Source organism: Nycticebus coucang, chromosome Y (genome assembly GCF_027406575.1).
Source record: "Nycticebus coucang isolate mNycCou1 chromosome Y, mNycCou1.pri, whole genome shotgun sequence".
NCBI classification, from domain to species: Eukaryota; Metazoa; Chordata; class Mammalia; order Primates; family Lorisidae; genus Nycticebus; species Nycticebus coucang.
Window position 1 is genome coordinate 144455 of NC_069805.1, and position 18760 is coordinate 163214.

Below are 18760 nucleotides of genomic sequence, written 5' to 3' on the forward strand. Positions count from 1 at the left end.
CGCTTGGCTGTGCAGAAGCTTTTTAGTTTGATCAGATCCGAGTAGTGTATTTTTGATGCTGCTTCAATTGCCCAAGGGGGGTCCTCTCATAAAATATTCGCCTAGGCTGATCCCTTCAAGAGTTTTCCCTGCACTTTCTTCTAGTATTTTTATGTCTTAAGTTTAAATCTTTAATACAGTGAGAGTCTATCTTAGTTAAAGGTGAAAGGTGTGGGTCCAGTTTCAGTCTTCTTCAGGTCGCCAGCCAGTTCACCCAGCACCATTTGTTAACTAGGGAATCTTTTCCCCACTGAATGTTTTTAATTGGCTTGTCAAAGATCAAATAAGGTTAAGTACCTGGGTTCATCTCTTGGTTCTCTATTCTGTTCCATACATCTACCTCTCTGTTTTTGTGCCAATACCAGGCTGTTTTTGATCATTATCGATTTATAGTATAGTCTGAGGTCTGGTAGCATGATTCCTCCTACTTTGTTTTTATTTCTGAGTAATGTCTTGGCTATTCGAGTTTTTTTCTGATTCCATATGAAACGAAGTATTATTTTTTCGAGATCTTTAAAGTATGACAGTGGAGCTTTGATAGGGATTGCATTAAAATTGCATATTGCTTTGGGTAGTGTGGACATTTTAACAATGTTGATTCTTCCCAATCATGAGCATGGTATGTTTTTCCATTTGCTAATGTATTCAGCTATTTCTTTTCTTAGAGTTTCATAGTTCTCTTTATAAAGATCTTTCACATCCTTTGTTAGGTAAACTCCGAAATATTTCATCTTTTTTGGCACTATTGTGAATGGAATAGATGCAAGGAATAATTTCTATTCCTTTAAATTTACTGAGGTTAGACTTGTGACCTAAGATGTGATGGATTTTGGAGTATGTTCCATGGGCTGATGAGAAGAATGTGTATTCAATTTTGTTAGGATGCAATGTTCTATAGATTCTGTTAAGTTCAAATGTTTAATGGTTAAGTTTAAATCTAAAATTTCTTTGCTCAGCTTCTTATTGGAGGATCTATCCAACACTGCTAAAGGGGTGTTAAAATCTCTGACTACTATGGAGTTGGAGAAAATCAAGTTGCTTGTGTCCGTTAAGGTTTCTGTTATAAATTGAGGTGCATTTTGGTTGGGTGCATAAATATTAATAATTCAAATCTCATCATATTGAGTATTGCCCTTAACAAAAATTTAGTGACCGTCCTTATCATTCCTTTTGTTAGTTTAAAGCAGGGGTCCTCAAACTTTTTAAACAGGGGTCCAGTTCACTGTCCCTTCGACAGTTGGAGGGCCAGACCATAGTTTAAAAAAAAAAACAGGGGCGGCGCCTGTGGCTCAGTTGGTAAGGCGCCAGCCCCATATACCGAGGGTGGCGAGTTCAAACCCAGCCCTGGCTAAACTGCAACCAAAAAATAGCCGGACATTGTGGGGGGCGCCTGTAGTCCCAGCTACTCGGGAGGCTGAGGCAAGAGAATCGCTTAAGCCCAGGAGCTGGAGGTTGCTGTGAGCTGTCTGATGCCATGGCACTCTACTGAGGGCAATAAAGTGAAACTCTGTCTCTACAAAAAAATAAATAAATAAATAAAAACAACTATGAACAAATTCCCATGCACACTGTACATATCTTATTTTGAAGTAAAAAAACAAAACGGCAACAAATATAATTACACCACCTCATGTGGCCTGCGGGCTGCAGCTTAAGGACCACTGGTTTAAAGCCTATTGTATCTGCAAATAAAATTGCAATACCTGCTTCTTCTGTTTTCTATCTGCCTGAAATATAGATGACCACCCCTTCACCCCGAGTCTATATTTATCTTTTAAGGCAAGATGAGATTCTTATATGCAGCAGATATCTGGCCTGAGTTTTTGTATCCAGTCAGCCAGCCTGTGCCTCTTTAGAGGACAATTTAAGGCATTCACATTAATTGAGAATAGTGATAGGCCTCATAGAACTTTGGATATCAAGTTTTACAAAAGACCAGTGGACATATTTTTAATCCTTTTGCCACTGTGGAAGTTGGAATTTGATCAAAAGTTTCTGAGTGAGTTTACTTTTGTGGTGGACAATTGTGTTGGTCATTACGGAGGATAGGACTGAGGATATCCTGGAGATTGGGTTTAGTTATGGCAAATTTCTTCAACATGTGAATATCATTAAAGTATTTAATTTCTCCATCGTAAATGAAACTCAGTATAGCTGGATACAGGATCCTGGGTTGAAAGTTGTTTTGTTTTAGGAGATTAAAAGTCGATGACCACCCTCCTCTAGCTTGAAAGCTTTCAGCAGAGAGACCTGCACTCATTCTAATATTCTTTCCCTTGTACGTTATGGGTTTTTTACATCTGGCTGCCTTCAGGATTTTCTCCATCATATCAACTTCAGTGAAGTAAATTATGATGTGTCTGCGGGATGTCTTATTCAGGTTGAGTCATGCTCATGTTCTGAAACTATCTACTATCTGGATTTCAGGATCTCTTGGCATGTCTGGAAAGTTCTTTTTCATAATCTCATGAATAAGTGTAGGATAATATTTAGAAATAAACTTAACCTACATCAAGCACACAAAGTAAATTCAGTGTGAGTTTAAAATGACATGCTTTTCTTCCAGAGGCTTAAGACGTTTGGACCCCCCTGGGTTACTCACAGAGTTAGGTTTTTTTGGAATTGTAAAAATTCCTTAGGCCTTTTCTCTGAAGTAGTACACCCCGTGAAGCCTGAGATCCAAGGGCATGCCGTCCTTCCTCAGAGATAGGGCCAGAGGGTTGACATATGTTAACAACATATTGTCAGAGGTCTATAGGTGCTCTGCCCTGAAAGAAGGTCACAGTCGTTACTTCATACTGAGTAAACTGAGTGAATGCTTGAAGATATTCTTCTATTAACTCTGTTCCCCTATAGCTGTTTTCGTCTTTGTGCCCTGCTCGGAAAACTAGTCACAGTTTAGAGGAAGGGATTTACTACACTAGTGGTCACATTGATATGATAAATATTTCCTTTCAAGTTAAAATTCAGCTAATAGATAAGGGATTAGGTGTGTACGTGCCTGGAAGAGTATAAAACTTAAACTTGGAATAAAGAACTTTGCTATATGCCATCCCACAGTGTATAGTCTGTTTCTTGACTTAATAATTACAGGAGCGAGTTTACACCTACAGCAAAGCTGCTGCTCGTTTGCGTCTCGGTTCACACAACAATAAGAGCCTCTGTGCTTTGCGAATCTACTTCGTAATCTTCAGGGATCCCAATAAGGCGAATATTGATTTTCTTCTAATTATCCCAGAGCTCTCTGAGAGAATGATCTGTTTTTGCTCTCCATTTCTCTTCTTCTTTGAGCGTTTGGGATTGTTCAAAAGCTTTATCTTCAGGGTGGCGCCTGTGGCTCAGTGAGTAGGGCACCGGCCCCATATGCCAAGGGTGACGGGTTCAAACCAAGCCCTGGCCAAACTGCAATAAAAAAATAGCCGGGTGTTGTGACTGGCGCCTGTAGTCCCAGCTGCTGGGGAGGCTGAGGCAAGAGAATTGCGTAAGCCCAAGAGTAGAGGTTGCTGTGAGCTGTGTGACACCATGGCACTCTACCCGAGGGTGGTACAGTGAGACTCTGTCTCTACAAAAAAAAGAAAAAAAAAAGCTTTATCTTCGATTTTGGAAATCCTTTCTTCTGCCTGTTCCATTCTGTTACTGAGGAATTCCTCTGTATTTCTCATATCATGTAAGGCTGCAACTTCTTTCTCAATGTGTCTAAATCTTCGGTGATTTTGTCTTTGAAATCATTGAATTCTTGAGACATCTCCTGAATTAATCCTACAATTTCTAACTCCATCTTTGCTTCCACTCTGTTGATCTTATTTGCAGTCCAAATTCTAAATTCGATTTTGGACATCTCAGCCATGTATGAATGGGATCCTCTAGTTTGGCTGGTTTGTCATTCCTTGGGGGAGTTCAACTTTCTGGTTACTCATGTTGCCAGAGTTTTTCTGCTGATTCCGCCCCATGATTATTTTTCAGTGTTTAGTGTGATGAGCAGGTGAGGTGAAATTGGATTGGAGACTTCTGGTGTTGTGGTTGACCAGCCCTTCACCAAGGAACTGGGACTGGTGACTGCAGCTTTTCCTCTACAATTTTGCAAAGGACCTATACAGTACTACATTTTGTGACTTTAGAGGCTTGCGTGGGGGTGGGGGGAGCAGGGGGCAGGCGGTAGGTGGCTCTGTCTTCTATTCAGCTGATCTCTGTCCAATCCTACTGAATCAGTGACTCTGGATTTCACTCTCAGCTTTGTAGAAATACAAGCAACTAGGCCATTCCTTCCCCTACCAGCAGTATCTTGAACAGGACAATTAACCCTTCCCACTACAAAAAAACCGGGGTACCACCTTGGAGGGTTCTCAGGTGATTTGTCCAGTTGAAGAGTTCCAAACCAATTGTCCCAAACAGCACCCACTCTCTAGCTGAGGAGTTCAAAAGGTCTCCAGCAACTAGATATTAGGAGTCTACTGGTAGCTCCTAATATCACTCCTTGAGCTCACACTCAAGTGTGACTTGAGTGCCTCTGGTGCTCCAAGGAGTCAGAAAGCACCTCCAGTAGGAGGTTTGGAGCAAAGGGGTTGATGCCTCTTTCCCCACCTTGCTTACCCTTCACCACTGGACTCTCGTCACCCCAGTCTCTGGTAGCTCCACCAGCAGTCTCTGTTAACCCAGTCTCTGTGGCCCAGTTCTGTCCAATAAGCCAATGTGCCAGGACTATGTACCTGCCAGAGTCAAAGTAAGGTCACTGCATCTTCCTCGTGGTTACCACAGTCTGCCACCATCCAGCAGGGGAAGCTGTGGTCTGCCTGGCTCAGTTGCTCAAGAGCAGCTGAAGAAAGTTCCACCTGAGCTCAATCTAAACTTGAGGATATCCAGACAGCAAAAGAATATCTCCCTCAGCCACTGCACCTTTGTTGCCACTGTTCTGCAGCTCTGGTTCCCTCTGGCAGGGAATTAGACCCCAGCAGGATCACTCTATTAATGCTTGATGTTGGGTGGGAGGTATCTCCTCTTGGGTTCTTGCACCGCAGCAGTTTTCAAGCCTCCACCAGCAGTGCAGAAACCCAATCCTCTGTCGGCTGCTGACATACACTCTATGTCTTTCTGTATACTTACTGGGTTCACAGATACAGTACATCTGTACTGCGTCCATCTATGCAATGTCTGGTCGAGCCAAGAAGTGCAGACATTTTGGTTTCTGCAAGGGTCGGACTTCTAGACTTCCAGGCAAGGGGGGAGGGGTAGACTGGAGGTTCAAGGTGGCAAGAAAATATATGTTCAAACTACCTACCAGACAAAGAATTCCTGGGCTCATAGCAGGGGCCTTCTGGAGAAGGAGTCCCAACTTACACCAATTCCCTCCAGTGGGGGGAGGAAAGAGAGCCTCAGTTCATCGCTCATTAGTAGAGATAACATAGGAAGCAAACAACTCTCTTAGGGGAGGGGACAGCCATACAACCTCTTGGGATGAGATCTATACCTGAAATTAGTTTCTTTGGAGTCAAAGCTTGTCTTAGCAGGGAAGACGAGCAATTATGTATCTCATCTGTCAGCTCGGCTCCCCTCCTTCAGCTTTGTTGGGTTCTTTCTGGCCATTATCTCTCCCTCTGGACTGGAGTTTCTGTTGAGAACTGGCTCCAGTCAGCTGTCATTCCCATTCCCCCTTGTTCTTGTTGAATGTGAAAACTGGAGTTAGGGAAAGTAGCTGACCCAAGGATTTAGCAAAACACAAAACACATTGAAACCAAATGAGCAAATAAACAGATAATAAGGTTACCAGACACACAAGCCAACAGATGCAAGGACAATTAGAAACACATATACATACAGACAAAAAACAACTACAAAAAACAAACAAACCAGTAATCATAAAATAATTGAAAAAAAAATTTTTTAAAACCTCTAAAACTCTGATATAGCACTCTCAGCAACCATAAAATAACAGTTATCATAAAATAATTGAAAACAATTTTTTAAAAAACCTCTAAAACTCTGATATAGCACTCTCAGCAACCATAAGAACGAAGAGGAAAAGAGAGGAAAAAAAATAGTTAATAAAAAAGTTAAAAAAGAAGAAAAAAAATTTTTTAATTTAAAAAATTAACAATATTTCCTCTAAGAAAAGGATGAAAAAAGAGAGAAAAAATGGCACCAACTACAAAAATATTATTCGTGTGTGTGTGTGTGTGTGTGTGTGTGTATATATATATATAAAACTATACATATGACATAGGGGTCAACTTTAGTAAGAATGTATTTATATTGCAATATACTTTCACAGGTGGCGCTGTGAGTGGTTCCCAGGCTTATACCTGATTCACAGTTTACACTGTTACTACGGTAACCACAGTACCTGGCCAAATGCCATTTTTGAAGTTTCCATATATCTGTTTCCCAACTGTTGTCTAACCTCAGCTGTTCTGCTCCAGACAGCATCTCTATCTGACCTCCAAACTTGGTGCAGGAGTCTGCCCTTCACAAGTCTTTCCACTGAGCTCCCGGACCCTCCATGAACTGAGAACTGCAGACCCTCCATGAACTGAGAACTGCAATCCTCTGTGGGGGAGGGACTGGTTGCCACTGGCTCATTCCACCTCAGCAGTGACTCCCAGACCTTTCCGTCATTTTTTGTAGTTCAGAATCTCACTTTTGAGTCCAGCAATCAGCCAGTTCTCCACGCACCCTGAACTGCCAGTCCACACCAATATTCCCTGCCAGGAATGGTCCGCTCTATTCAATCACACCTGTTGTTCTGGAAAGAGATGCCTGCCATTTCCGACATTCAAAATGTGTCTGTTTCCCGGGTAGGATCCTTTCCCCTTAATTTTCTATTAGGCTGCCTAGCCCCCTGCGGCTCTAAACAGCACCCCTTTCTGGTGGCCAACTCCATCAGGAATCCACACTTCCCCAATATTTCCATCAAATATCTAGGTTTCCCCAAGAACTGGGAACTGCAGTTCTCCATGGGGGAGGGACCAGCCACTGGCACTGCAGGGGAAATTTCTACAGCAGAGTCTGTGACCTTGGATTACATCTCAAATACAGCAATGCACCAATTCGCTGCACACCTTTAGCTGCCTATCCACATCAACACTCCATGCAAGGAAAAGATCTAGAGCCCCATTGTTCTCGCCTGGTGATTTGGGAGAGATGGGCTAACCATTCATCCTGTCCGCCATCATGCTCCTTATTCTATGTTTTTATTTTTTTAAGGTTACTTCTTTTTATTATTATTATTTTTTTTTTCAGTTTTGGCCAGAACAGAGCTTGAACATGCCATCCCCGGTATAGGGAGCCCACCGCCCTATTCCTTGAGCCACAGGCGCTGCCACTTTAAACTTTGTTATGTGATGGGTACTAACTATACCACTATCTAAACATTGGAGTTATAGGGCAAAATAGTAAAATCAATTTACTTTTTTAAAAATTGTTTGTTGGCTTGGTGCCTACAGCACAATGGTTATGGTGTGAGCCACATACACTGAGGCTAGCGGGTTACATTCTGGCCTGGGCCAGCTAAACTGCAATGACAACTACAACAAATAAATAGATGGGTGTTGTTCGTTCGTTTTTGTTTTTGCAGTTTTTGGCCAGGGCTGGGTTTGAACCCGCCACCTCTGGCATATGGGGCCAGCACCCTACTCCTTTGAGCCACAGGCGCTGCCCAGATGGGTGTTGTTGTGGGCGCCTGTAGTTCCAGCTGCTCAGGAGGCTGAAGCAAGACAATCACTTAAGCCCAAGAGTTTAAGATTGCTGTAAGCTGTGACACCACGGTGCTCAACCATGGGTGACATAGTGAAACTGTGTCGCCAAAAAAAAAAAAAAAATGCTTGCTACAATACTAAAACATAATTTTTTTTTCTTTGTCCTTCTGAATGAAGCAATGATGCTATAACTAATTCTCATCTTCCTTATCCCTTTCATATTTGCCCCTCTGATTATCACTTATTGTTTTCTAGTAGAAAATTACAAAGGGACAACATATCTATCAGTAACCAATGAAACTCATGTTCATATACAGGCACAGAAATTTATTCTTTGGACACCATATCTTTAAAAATACAAGAAGTGCTAATGTTGACGTTCAATTAGAGAAATTAACATTACCTAGATAACTGACATTAAGATTGTCTCTTATATGATTGTTATTCAACTAAGTAGATGTATTTTTATTTGCTGCTTATATTTTGTATATATTATTACCTTCAAGAAACAGTTGTAACAGTTTAGCAGTGTAAGGAAGGTTGCAGCATTATATAAAGAAGCTGTTTGTCAAATTAGTCTATTTTTATTCAAGTAATCCAGTTTCAAATACATAACTTTAAGTATAATAAAATTATTAGTAGTACCACCTGTAATAAGTAAAACCTAAGCATTACGTGATGAAGGGGAAAATATAATGTAAAACTCTAAAGCAGAATAATCGATATATAGTTTTAATCTAGTTAATAAACTGACAATTACTCATTCCTCAATGTACTAAATATGAAAATTTTGAAGTCCATTGTAACCTAATTGATTGTACCCTCAACATTAACCTGAAATTTCAAAAAAGAAAATTCTTAAAAGTTATTGAAAAAGAATATTATATATAATTGAAAACAGGTGAAGATTAACTTCACTTTTGTAAAGATGAATTAAATTCTGTGACAGAAAAATGGAACTTACAAGTACTAGACAGTGACCCCCAAGTTAGAATTTAGGTAATAGAAGAAAAACAGAACTGAAAGTGTTGGCACGCTGGGTGAAATTTTCCTTGCCAGATACCTTGATATACACTACAATTCCCTATGTTTTATAAGGTAGATATGGAGCATGTGGCTAGCACCCTAACCACTGAGCTATGGTAGATGTATTTGGGTCTTCAGAAACAAAAGTCATCAGAACAGTTAGGCATCTTAGCAAAAATCACACACTGAATTGTTAGCATCAAATTTAAAAACTAAAATTTGCTACTTCAAGAGCTATTTGCATCGTATTAAAACTGACTGAATCTGTGGTAGGGATTCACTGTTGTCATTTTTAGAAACAGAAATGAAATAGGAAGCCCTGGGAAAAAAGGCATACGAACAAAAAATTGTTTGACAAGTAACAACACAACTTTAATTATGCATAGTTAAGTCATTTATCAATTAGAAAATATCATATACATACTCTAACTTTTGTGGCACCAATAGAAGGAAATGAGCCAGGGATGCCAACTTGACAGTCTTCTCTATCCCAATATATTCATTCTACACCCTTCTTAGAGAATTAAACCTTGTTCAAGAAAGGACTTTCTGATGGCCAGGCACAGTGGCTCATGCCTGTAATCCTAGGACTCTGGGAGGCCAAGGCAGGTGGATTTGAGCTCACAGACCAGACTGAGCAAGAGGGGGACCTTGTCTCTAAAAATAGCCAGGTGTTGTTCCAGGTAGTCCAAGTTACTCAGGAGGCTGAGGCAAGACAATCGCTTGAGCCCAAGAGGTTGAGGTTGCTGCAAGCTATGAAGCCATGGCGCTCTATGAAGGGTGACAAAGTGAGACTCTGTCTCACCTAAAAAAAAAAAACAAAGGAAAGGAAAGAAAAGGAAAAGAAAGGACCTTCTAAAAGGATATCACTTGAGACCAAAACCTGGCAAAGGACAAAGAAGACAAAGTTTCTTGGAAGCTTTTCAAAAAGTTATTCCACATTCTTGAAGACAGCAATAGGAGGGTAGAGTTTTCTATTCACCAAATAAAGATAGAACAACAATTAAACATTTGTTTAGCATTTGTTGCCAGTATTATACAAGTGTTGGGGGACCACACACACAAACCCTTTCCCCTCTTCCCCACCTCCTCCTAAGAGAAAGACACAAGGTTCTGGTTAGCCCAATATCTCAAGTTTCTGCCAAAGGTGCCAACTTTTCAGGCAAGATATAAAATTTGCCCACACCCTATGGCCTCATATAAAAGGGGTCTCTAACTGCCACCAGGCAAGACACCACCTTTGTACTACCCAAGCAGGTCATCCTCGCTTTTGAATAAACCTGGCCTGAACATCTGTACTATGGTCTTATCTCTGGACTTACTGCTAACACCTTTCATATGAAGCCAAAGACCTAGGACTGGCAGCTCCTCAGTTTTCTCAAAACTCCAGTGCAGCTAAGCTCAGATCCAACCCTGCTGGCCTGCCTACAGGAGAATCCTAGAGGACTTTACTGCAACTGCCATTCAAAATTTGAGTAAGGTTTCTCTACATCACATCAAAGAAACTCCCCTCCACTCACTCTCTGGCTGACTCAGTGCCTCTATGTTCTCACTTTTCTGTTGTTTCTTCTTCCTTCCTTTTTACCTAGTTAAGGGGTTTTGTCTCGTCCTTAAAACAGGAGATTATATTCACCTTCTGAAACTGGTGGTCTCCGAAATCGACATCCTCCATACCATGAGACCCATGGAAACAGCTTTCAACTGATAAAAATGGGCTCAAATTCTTCACACTAGGATGACTTTAAGTAACTTACTGTCTAACACAGGTAGGTCAATTAATTCCAGTACATACTGGAGCCACTTCCTCAAGTCTTCCTAGATTTAAAAAACCTCTCTGTCTATCTCCATCATTAATAGAAGAAATAAAATATAGTCCCCCCTTTATATATGCCATAATTTCTCAGTTCTCTAGAAGATAAAGTTATTCTGAATCTTTTATTACTTTCCAATTACCCTAACCATCTTAGAGGCTTAGATATTAATCACAGCAAGAGAAGGAGGCCTTGAAATGTTTTACAAGATAGGAGCTATTGGGTGGCACCTGTGGCTCAGTGGGTAGGGCACTGACCCCATCTACGGAGGGTGTGGGTTCGAACCTGGGCCCGGCCAAAATACAACAAAAAATATCCAGGCGCCTGTAGTCCCAGGTATTCGGAAGGCTGAAGCAAGAGAATCGCCTAAGCCCAGAAGGTAGAGGTTGCTGGGAGAAGTGATGCCACAGCACTCTACCCAGGGTGATTAAGTGAGACTGTCTCAAAAAAAAAAAAAAAACCCCACAGGGCTGTTTCTATGCCAACAAGTCTGGTGTGGTCCAAGAGGTCATCAACCAGCTCCAGGAACAAGCTACCCATCTATGTTCTCAAAATGAGAGATCCTGGTTTGACACCTTGTGAGGATGCTGGATCTTACCCATCTTGGGCACCTTCACTTCAATCCTCCTATTAACCACTGCCCCACATGTCATCCAATTCCTGTCCTTGTTTATTCAAGACACAGCAAAAACATGTCAGCTATAGTTACAAACCAATTTCTAATTTCCCAAACCCTCTACCAATGTGAACCAAACCTGCATGGCCCTATCAACACCTGACTTAGCCCACTGAGGACATGAAGGTGGGGGGGGGCACTAGACCGGCAGAGATCTCACAGACCACCAAGGCTTGTACAAAAGGTTTTTATTGGCGAGGGAGGGATGCTGCAGAGCAGCACCAAGGAGGAGAGAAAAGAAGGGGGGTGGGGGGAAGAAAGACGAAAGAGAGAAGAAGAGAGAGCAAGAAAGGAGGGGAGAGAGAGAGCACGCGCATGAGAGAGCTACATAATAAGTTTGGTTAGGGAAAGTCTTTTTTTTTTTTTTTTTTTGTAGTTTTTGGCCAGGGCTGGGTTTGAACCCACCACCTCTGGCATATGGGGCCAGTGCCCTAACCCTTTAAGCCACGGGCGCTGCCCTGGTTAGGGGAAGTCTTAGAATGGTGATGGGATGAAAGCCAATAAGGAGTTACTGCTCTGGCTGGAAGAGCCATTAGGGGTACGCCATAAGTTTGAAATTTTCAGTGGGGCTTTCTGTGAGGCAATTACCTAACAGGACAACTGTGATCCTATATAGCCAAGGCAATTTTGGAAAACAGACCATTATCCCCTATCATCTCTTTTAACAAGAGTCAAGAATGTTGGGGCACCTAATGCAGTCACACCTTAACTCTTTTCCCTCATCCTCCTCTTCCTCTGAAGACAAAGACACAAAGGATCTGATTAGCCCCACTTCCAAAGTTTGTGCCAAAGACCTTAACTTTCGCAGCAAGCTATAAAATTTGTCCATACCCTATGGACCCATATAAAAGGAATACCTAAATGCCCTCAGGAACAGATGCCACCTTTGCACTGCCTAAGTGAGTCACCCTCCCTTCTGATTAAACCTGGCCTGAATGTCTCCAGTCTCATCTCTGGATGACATCACATACCTTTCATTAGGCACCTAACTCATAATTCAATAATGTAAAAGAAACAAATCACTTAATTACACCTGATAACTTTCTTATATCAAAAATGGAAAAAAGAGATAAGAGAAAACAAAAGAGAACATGGACCCTTAATAAGATATCATAATAAGTTCAATCACTAATTTTTTTCCTTTTTTGCAGTTTCTGGCTGAGGCTGGCACCCTACTCCTTAAAGCCACAGGTGTCACCTCAATCAACTAAGTTTTAAGCCTGAACATCCTACGATAGGAATTTTACTAATTTTTATTGAGTTCGAAATTTTAAGACTAAAACCCAAAATGCCTATCCTCCTAACACAAATTTTTAGAGAAACACCTTAGCGCAATACAAAAGTCACTGCAAGTTTCACACCTAGCTAGCTGAACTAAATTACTAACCAGTCTAATACAGACAAAGCACATATGTCAAAAATGAAAATACTCATCCTGATTTCCACCTTTATTTGTTTCAAATACTAAGTACTTACAAGTAATATACACAAATATCACTTCTTCAGTTATAATTAATGATGGAACAGTACTAATAATAGACAAGGAATATTTCTATTAGTAGGGAAGCTAAAAAAGCAAAGGTAAGGAAGAGATAAAAATCAAATGACTTTTCTGTTCTTTTTTCTGAGACAGACCCTCAAGCTGTGACTCTGGGTAGAGTACCATGGCATCACAGCTCACAGCAAACTCTAACTCCTGGGCTCAAGAGATTCTCCTGCCTGAGCCTCCCAAGTAGCTAGGACTACAGGCAACTGCCACAATGGCCGGCTATTTTTTGGTCACAGCTGGCATTGTTGTTTCGCAGGCCCAGGCTGGATTCGAACCTGCCAGCTCAGGTGTTATGTGGCTGGTGCCTCAGCAGCTTGAGCCACAGGCGCCAAGCCTCAAATGACTTTTCACTCAAACAAAAAGAAAGGTTAATGTCAAAAACTTTCTAGTTTTATACAAATAAGTATCACAGTTGTCAGGCTTTTAAATGAATAAAAGACAAAGAATACAAAAATATTATGAATTTAAGAAATTTTTGCTAAAATCAACAAAACTTGAAGGTTTGTTACTCAACCTACGCTTGAGTAAAAGTACATATAGAAAGTACTCAAGCAAAAAGTACATGTAGGAAGGAATATTTCTGATACATGTAAGCAAGAACGAACACTTTCAGAGAACCTGTGGACTCATGCCATGAGCCATTTAACTCTCTTCTGCCTAAAGAATTTTAAACATTGCCACAGGAGCTCTGCACCCCTAGAATTCTTTAAGACAGCATTGTAAAACTGGTCAGTTAAAAATCTTCCTTCCATTGAATATGTATATTTTACATATACATTCACTATTCATGGAGAAAAAAAACTTTCATGCTTGTTTCTTATTTCTTCCATTGTCTTTCCGGAGAACCCAATCACAAACATTGCTGTAGCAAAGCAAATAGGAGAAATTATATTATGTTTATTTTCCACTATAAATGGACTACATATAAGCATTAAGAGAGGTGAAAATCTATAAGCTAGTACAGTTAGTTGTACCTACTTTGAATTTCAAATTCATGATGATTCCAAATAGTAGACCATCTGATTAACATTAACTATGTTTGAGGGAAAATGAAAAATTTTATTCCAGTCTTCACACCAATTGTACTTAACCTTGTACTTACTTCTTAACTGCATGTTTCTCTGACCACTACATGATCAAGAATGTCTTTGTCTATCTGGGGATTTGGGTCATTCCAGATAGTTTATGCGAACGATGTAATTTATTTGGGAGCTAGGGGGACACTTTATACTACATGGCTATTAGACTTATCTCTGCAGGAGCTTAGAGACTGAGTAACAGGGCCAGCTATGCAGATGACTCCATGACTACTATGACCAAACTCTAATTAAAAACCCCAAAAAGAAAGCTGCAACGTGCTTCCATGGTAAGCAATATTCTCTTTGTGTGGATACATACATACAGTTGCAGAGACAAACAAGTGCTATAAACAATCACAATGGGAGAGAATAAACAGAATCTTGTGCTTGGTCTCTTTCCTGGACAGAGTAATTTCTTTCTCCTTCTTTTTTTTTGAGACAGAATATCATTCTGTTGCCCTAATAGAGACTCTGGAGATACAGCCATAGCTCAAAGCAAACTCAAATTCCTATGCTCAGGCAAATCTCATTTCTATGTGTCTTTTTCCTTTGACAATTTTAATCCATACTCTTTCACTGTAATAAAGTGTAACCATTAGAATGACTGTCATCTGAATTAATATGATGAAGGATGATTTGGAGAACCCCAAGTAACACAGATTTAAATAGCATTTGCATGTTAGTGAATTCAATATAAATTACACTGAATGTACTGAGGGTGTGTACTTTAAGATAAATAAAGTACACACACATCCTCCTTTAAGAAACAATGATAAATAATTAGATCCCACTAGACCATTATTAATTTAGTCTTGTCTCTATAGTGATAGTCATCTACTGAAAAGTAATGTTGAAACTAAAATGAAATCAAAACCTTCACCATCTCCTAATCACTACCTTTTTAATAAAAGTTAGGAATGCTAACAAAATCTTAAGATGCTGAAAAGTTACCTTGCAAGTCTTAGCATATATTTTGTATTCTGAAAGTCACCTGCAATCCTTTTTTACCTTTTAGTTAATCTCCTAAATTTTCTATTCTTTCTTTATATATAAATTCCAACACTTCTCAATAACATTTAACAGCATGCAGGACAAATAAAATAAATGTCCTCAATAACAATGAGAGCATGCACATACAAGTAAAATAATATACCTGGGAAAAATCCCAATCACCTACCTTTAAACTAGATTCATAATCTGTATTCACTTTGAACATAAGCCCAAGTCGTAAATGAATTTCCTTTGCCCGACAAAAGCTAGGGTCAACATAAAGTACATCTTGAAATGCTTTAATTGCCCTGAAAAAACAGACAGAAGAAACTAAATGTTTAAGTTTATGTGGACTCCTCTTGTTAGCACAGAAAACATTCTGGTTATTCAATTTTAATGAACATACCCATGTTACAAAAATAATATGAATGTATAACAAAAAAATAAAAAAGATTAGAAAGAAGAAAACTCAGAATTATTTCTTTCTTCTCTTTTTTTTTTCTTTTTTTGTTTTTTTTTTAACAGAATATTACTCTGTAACCCTAATAGAAACTCTGGAGATACAGCCATAGCTCAAAGCAACCTCAAACTCCTATCCTCAGGCAAACCTCATTTCTCAAGCATATGCCATAATGCATGGCTAGTTTTTCAATTGTTGATATAATCAGGGTGTTGCTCTTGTTCAGGCTGGTCTGAGCTCAAGCAATCCACCTGAGTCAACCTCCTAAACCACACCCAGCCAGAATAAATTTCTTCTTAATTTTGTTAACTATTCAATAATGTGAACAACTATTTACATCTGTAATCCTAGCATTCTAGGAGGCAGGGGCAGGTGGATTGCTCAAGCTGATGAGTTGGGAGACCAGCCTGAGCAAGAGCAAGACCTCATCTCTAAAAGTAGTTGGGTGTGGTGATAGCTACTCAGGAGGCTGAGACAAGAGAATCACTCAAGCCAAAGAATTTGAGATTGCTTTGAGCTGTGATGCGACCGCACTCTACCAATGGCCTGCTTAACAAAACAAAAAACAAGAAAAAATTTCCAGATTAAATAATATAAATTTTTCTTAAACATTTCGGACAGAGAGCATTCAGACATTTCAAAACAGTAAAAGTCTGAGGATGTTAATCCTGGTTCTACTCTGTTCCACAGAAATTTACTTTATTTTTGCCTTTCACATTTGAACTCACAATCTACCTGTAAACTATCACAAGTATGTAACATGTCATAGACAGAAGTCAGCTTTTATTTTTTCCATATGGATCTCCTGGTAGTAATTTAATTTGTAGAAGAGACCATTTTAATCTCAGACCACTACAATGCCATTTTTGCAATAAATCAATGAACCTTGTTCACATGGATCTATTTCCAAATTCTCCAATCTTTTTTTTTTTTTTTTTGGAGACAAAGTTTCACTGTTACCTGGCTAGAGCACCATGACATCCTAACTCACAGCAACCTCAAACTCTTGGGTTCAATGGATTATCCTACCTCAGCCTTGCAAGTAGGTAGGATTATAGGCACCTGCTATAACACCCAGCTAAGTTTTTCTATTTTTAAGAAAAACAGGGTATGACTCTTCCTCAAATTCCTAAACTCAAGCTATTAACTCGCCTCCCAAAGTGCTAACATTATAGGTATAAACTACCACACCTGGCTGGATTCTTCAATCTTAGTTCAATCTCATGTTGAACTAACCATATCATTAATGTCGACTGATATACTGAATTATCTCTTCAATCTTCTTCAATGCTCATGAGCTCACCAATCAATCTCTGTCCTAATTCTATACTACCTTAATTATTCTAGGTCTTTTTATAGGTCTTGATCAGGAAAAAATCTAGAGGAGAATAACATTCCCATGAATGTATTTGAAGTATACCTTTACTACTTGAATTATGCAAATTACTACTTTCTCAAAAACAAGTATTACAGATGTAAAAAGAAAATTCTGTTTGAATCAAATTCCTTTATCTCCAAACACCCTAAAGGTAACTTATCTATGTAATACCAAAAAAAGTAGAAACAAGTCATACTACAAAAGAGGATAAAGTAATTCTCCACATATCTTTAATAGGTTATTTTGACAATTCATTTCCTAATTCTAAATTTGTGTGATATGTCCATTTATAGAATAGGGAGTTTAAAAGATAAAGGATTCTGGGAATCATGGACATCATTTAAAGATGACACATCAATCTTTCATTACTATTAGCATCTATATTAGTATAGTCATACACACAGTAAAGTAATTCATTCAAAAAAATGAATCCTTTTAATTCATGCTGGCTTTATCTCTCTACTGCTTTTATGTTGTTATTTCCAATCTACAGGGATTATAGAGAATTATGATAATCATGAATTATAATAATTATATGAAAAATGATCAATATAAGGTACAGTCATCTATTCTTAAACTGTACAATTCTTGGTCACCTCTCTTAGAGATTTCACTAACTTAGTTCTGAATGGTTTTATCTGTGTGCCCTGAGAAACAGTTATAAATACAATTTTAAAATGACTATCTTTACAGAGGGAAAAATAGAGTAAGTTATACCACTATTGCCCATTTCTAAATATAATTCCTCAATATTAATCAATCCTACCACTGATATTTTTTGGGAGGTGGTGGAGTACAGACAAAGTTATACTCTGTCACTCAGGCTAGAGTGCAGCGGTGTCATCATAGCTCAAACTCCTGCGCTCCAATCATCTTCCTGCCTCAGCCTCCCATGTGAGGAGGGACTTGCCACCATGCAGCACTGATATTTTTCTTTTTTGTAGGGATGGGGGTCTCATTTTTAGTCTAATTTCAAACTCCTGACCACAAGAGATCCTTCTGCGTTGGCTTCCCAGAATGCTAAATTATATGTGTGAGCCACCACAATTGGCCCTACCACTTACTTTTGCAAATTCTGTAACCTTTCCAACTATAAATGATCAAAAAGATCTTATGATTCCAATGTAATTTGTAGATATGAACAAAATGTGCTTTTTCTTCCTTCAGTAGGAATTATCCTTTAAATTATTAGACTGAAGACCAGAACAGCAGGCCTGTTAATGTCACTGAATAAATGCTTAAGTAAGACTGTAATAATTAATATGTTATTTCCCATCAATAAAATTAAGAGATTAAACTAAGTTTTCTCTAAGATGTTTTCTAGTTTTAAAAGTTAAGAATGGGCTGGGCATGGTGGCCCACACCTGTAATCCCAGCACTCTGGGAAGCATAAGAGGGAGGATCTCACCTGAGCTCATGAGTTCGAGACCAGACTGAGCTATTCTCTAAAAATAGCCAGGCACTGTGGTGGGCACTTGGAAATCCCACCTACTTGGGAGGCTGAGGCCAGAGAATTGCTTGAGCCCAACAGTCTAAGGTTGCTGTGAGCTATGACACCACACCACTCTACTGGGGATGACAAAATGAGACTCTGTCTCAAAAAAAAAAAAGTTCAGAATAGTAAATTTTGTAAGTAAGATGTTCAAGGAGTTTGTTTACAGAGAATGAATTGGTCCCAATATATTCTTGATCTTAAACACAACTCACTACACTAAAGGTATGTGGCTTAAATTTAAGTTCTCTTAAAGCAATGTGTAAATGATGAAAAACAAATTATAAGCATCTCTAATCCACACGTTTACCTCATAAACATTTCAATATGTTTAAACTTGACATATATAAATAGCCCAAAACCAGCCCCCAAAAAATATAAATGGTAAGAAAAGCTATCCAGGGAAAAGAGAAAGAATAGTGAAACCTATGTAAACAAATGCATATTTATGATAACCTACACAACAAAGGCCCAAGTCTTCTTAGCTATGAAATTGATCATGTTCCTTTGGATTTTCATGGCCCCCAGGTGGGGGAAAATAAAACTAAAAAAGAGCTAAAAAAGCTTCCTAC

General features: G+C 39.2%; 1 protein-coding gene across 4 annotated transcripts in view; it reads right to left on the reverse strand.

Annotated features, from left to right (window-relative positions):
- LOC128578987 (histone demethylase UTY) overlaps positions 1-18760 on the reverse strand; it is a 224939-nt gene that overhangs the window by 131457 nt on the left and 74722 nt on the right. For all 4 annotated transcript variants that reach the window (XM_053581315.1, XM_053581314.1, XM_053581313.1 and 1 more), the window contains exon 6: positions 15046-15166. In XM_053581315.1, the coding sequence (XP_053437290.1) occupies positions 15046-15166 (121 nt within the window). The remainder of the gene's footprint in view (positions 1-15045; positions 15167-18760) is intronic.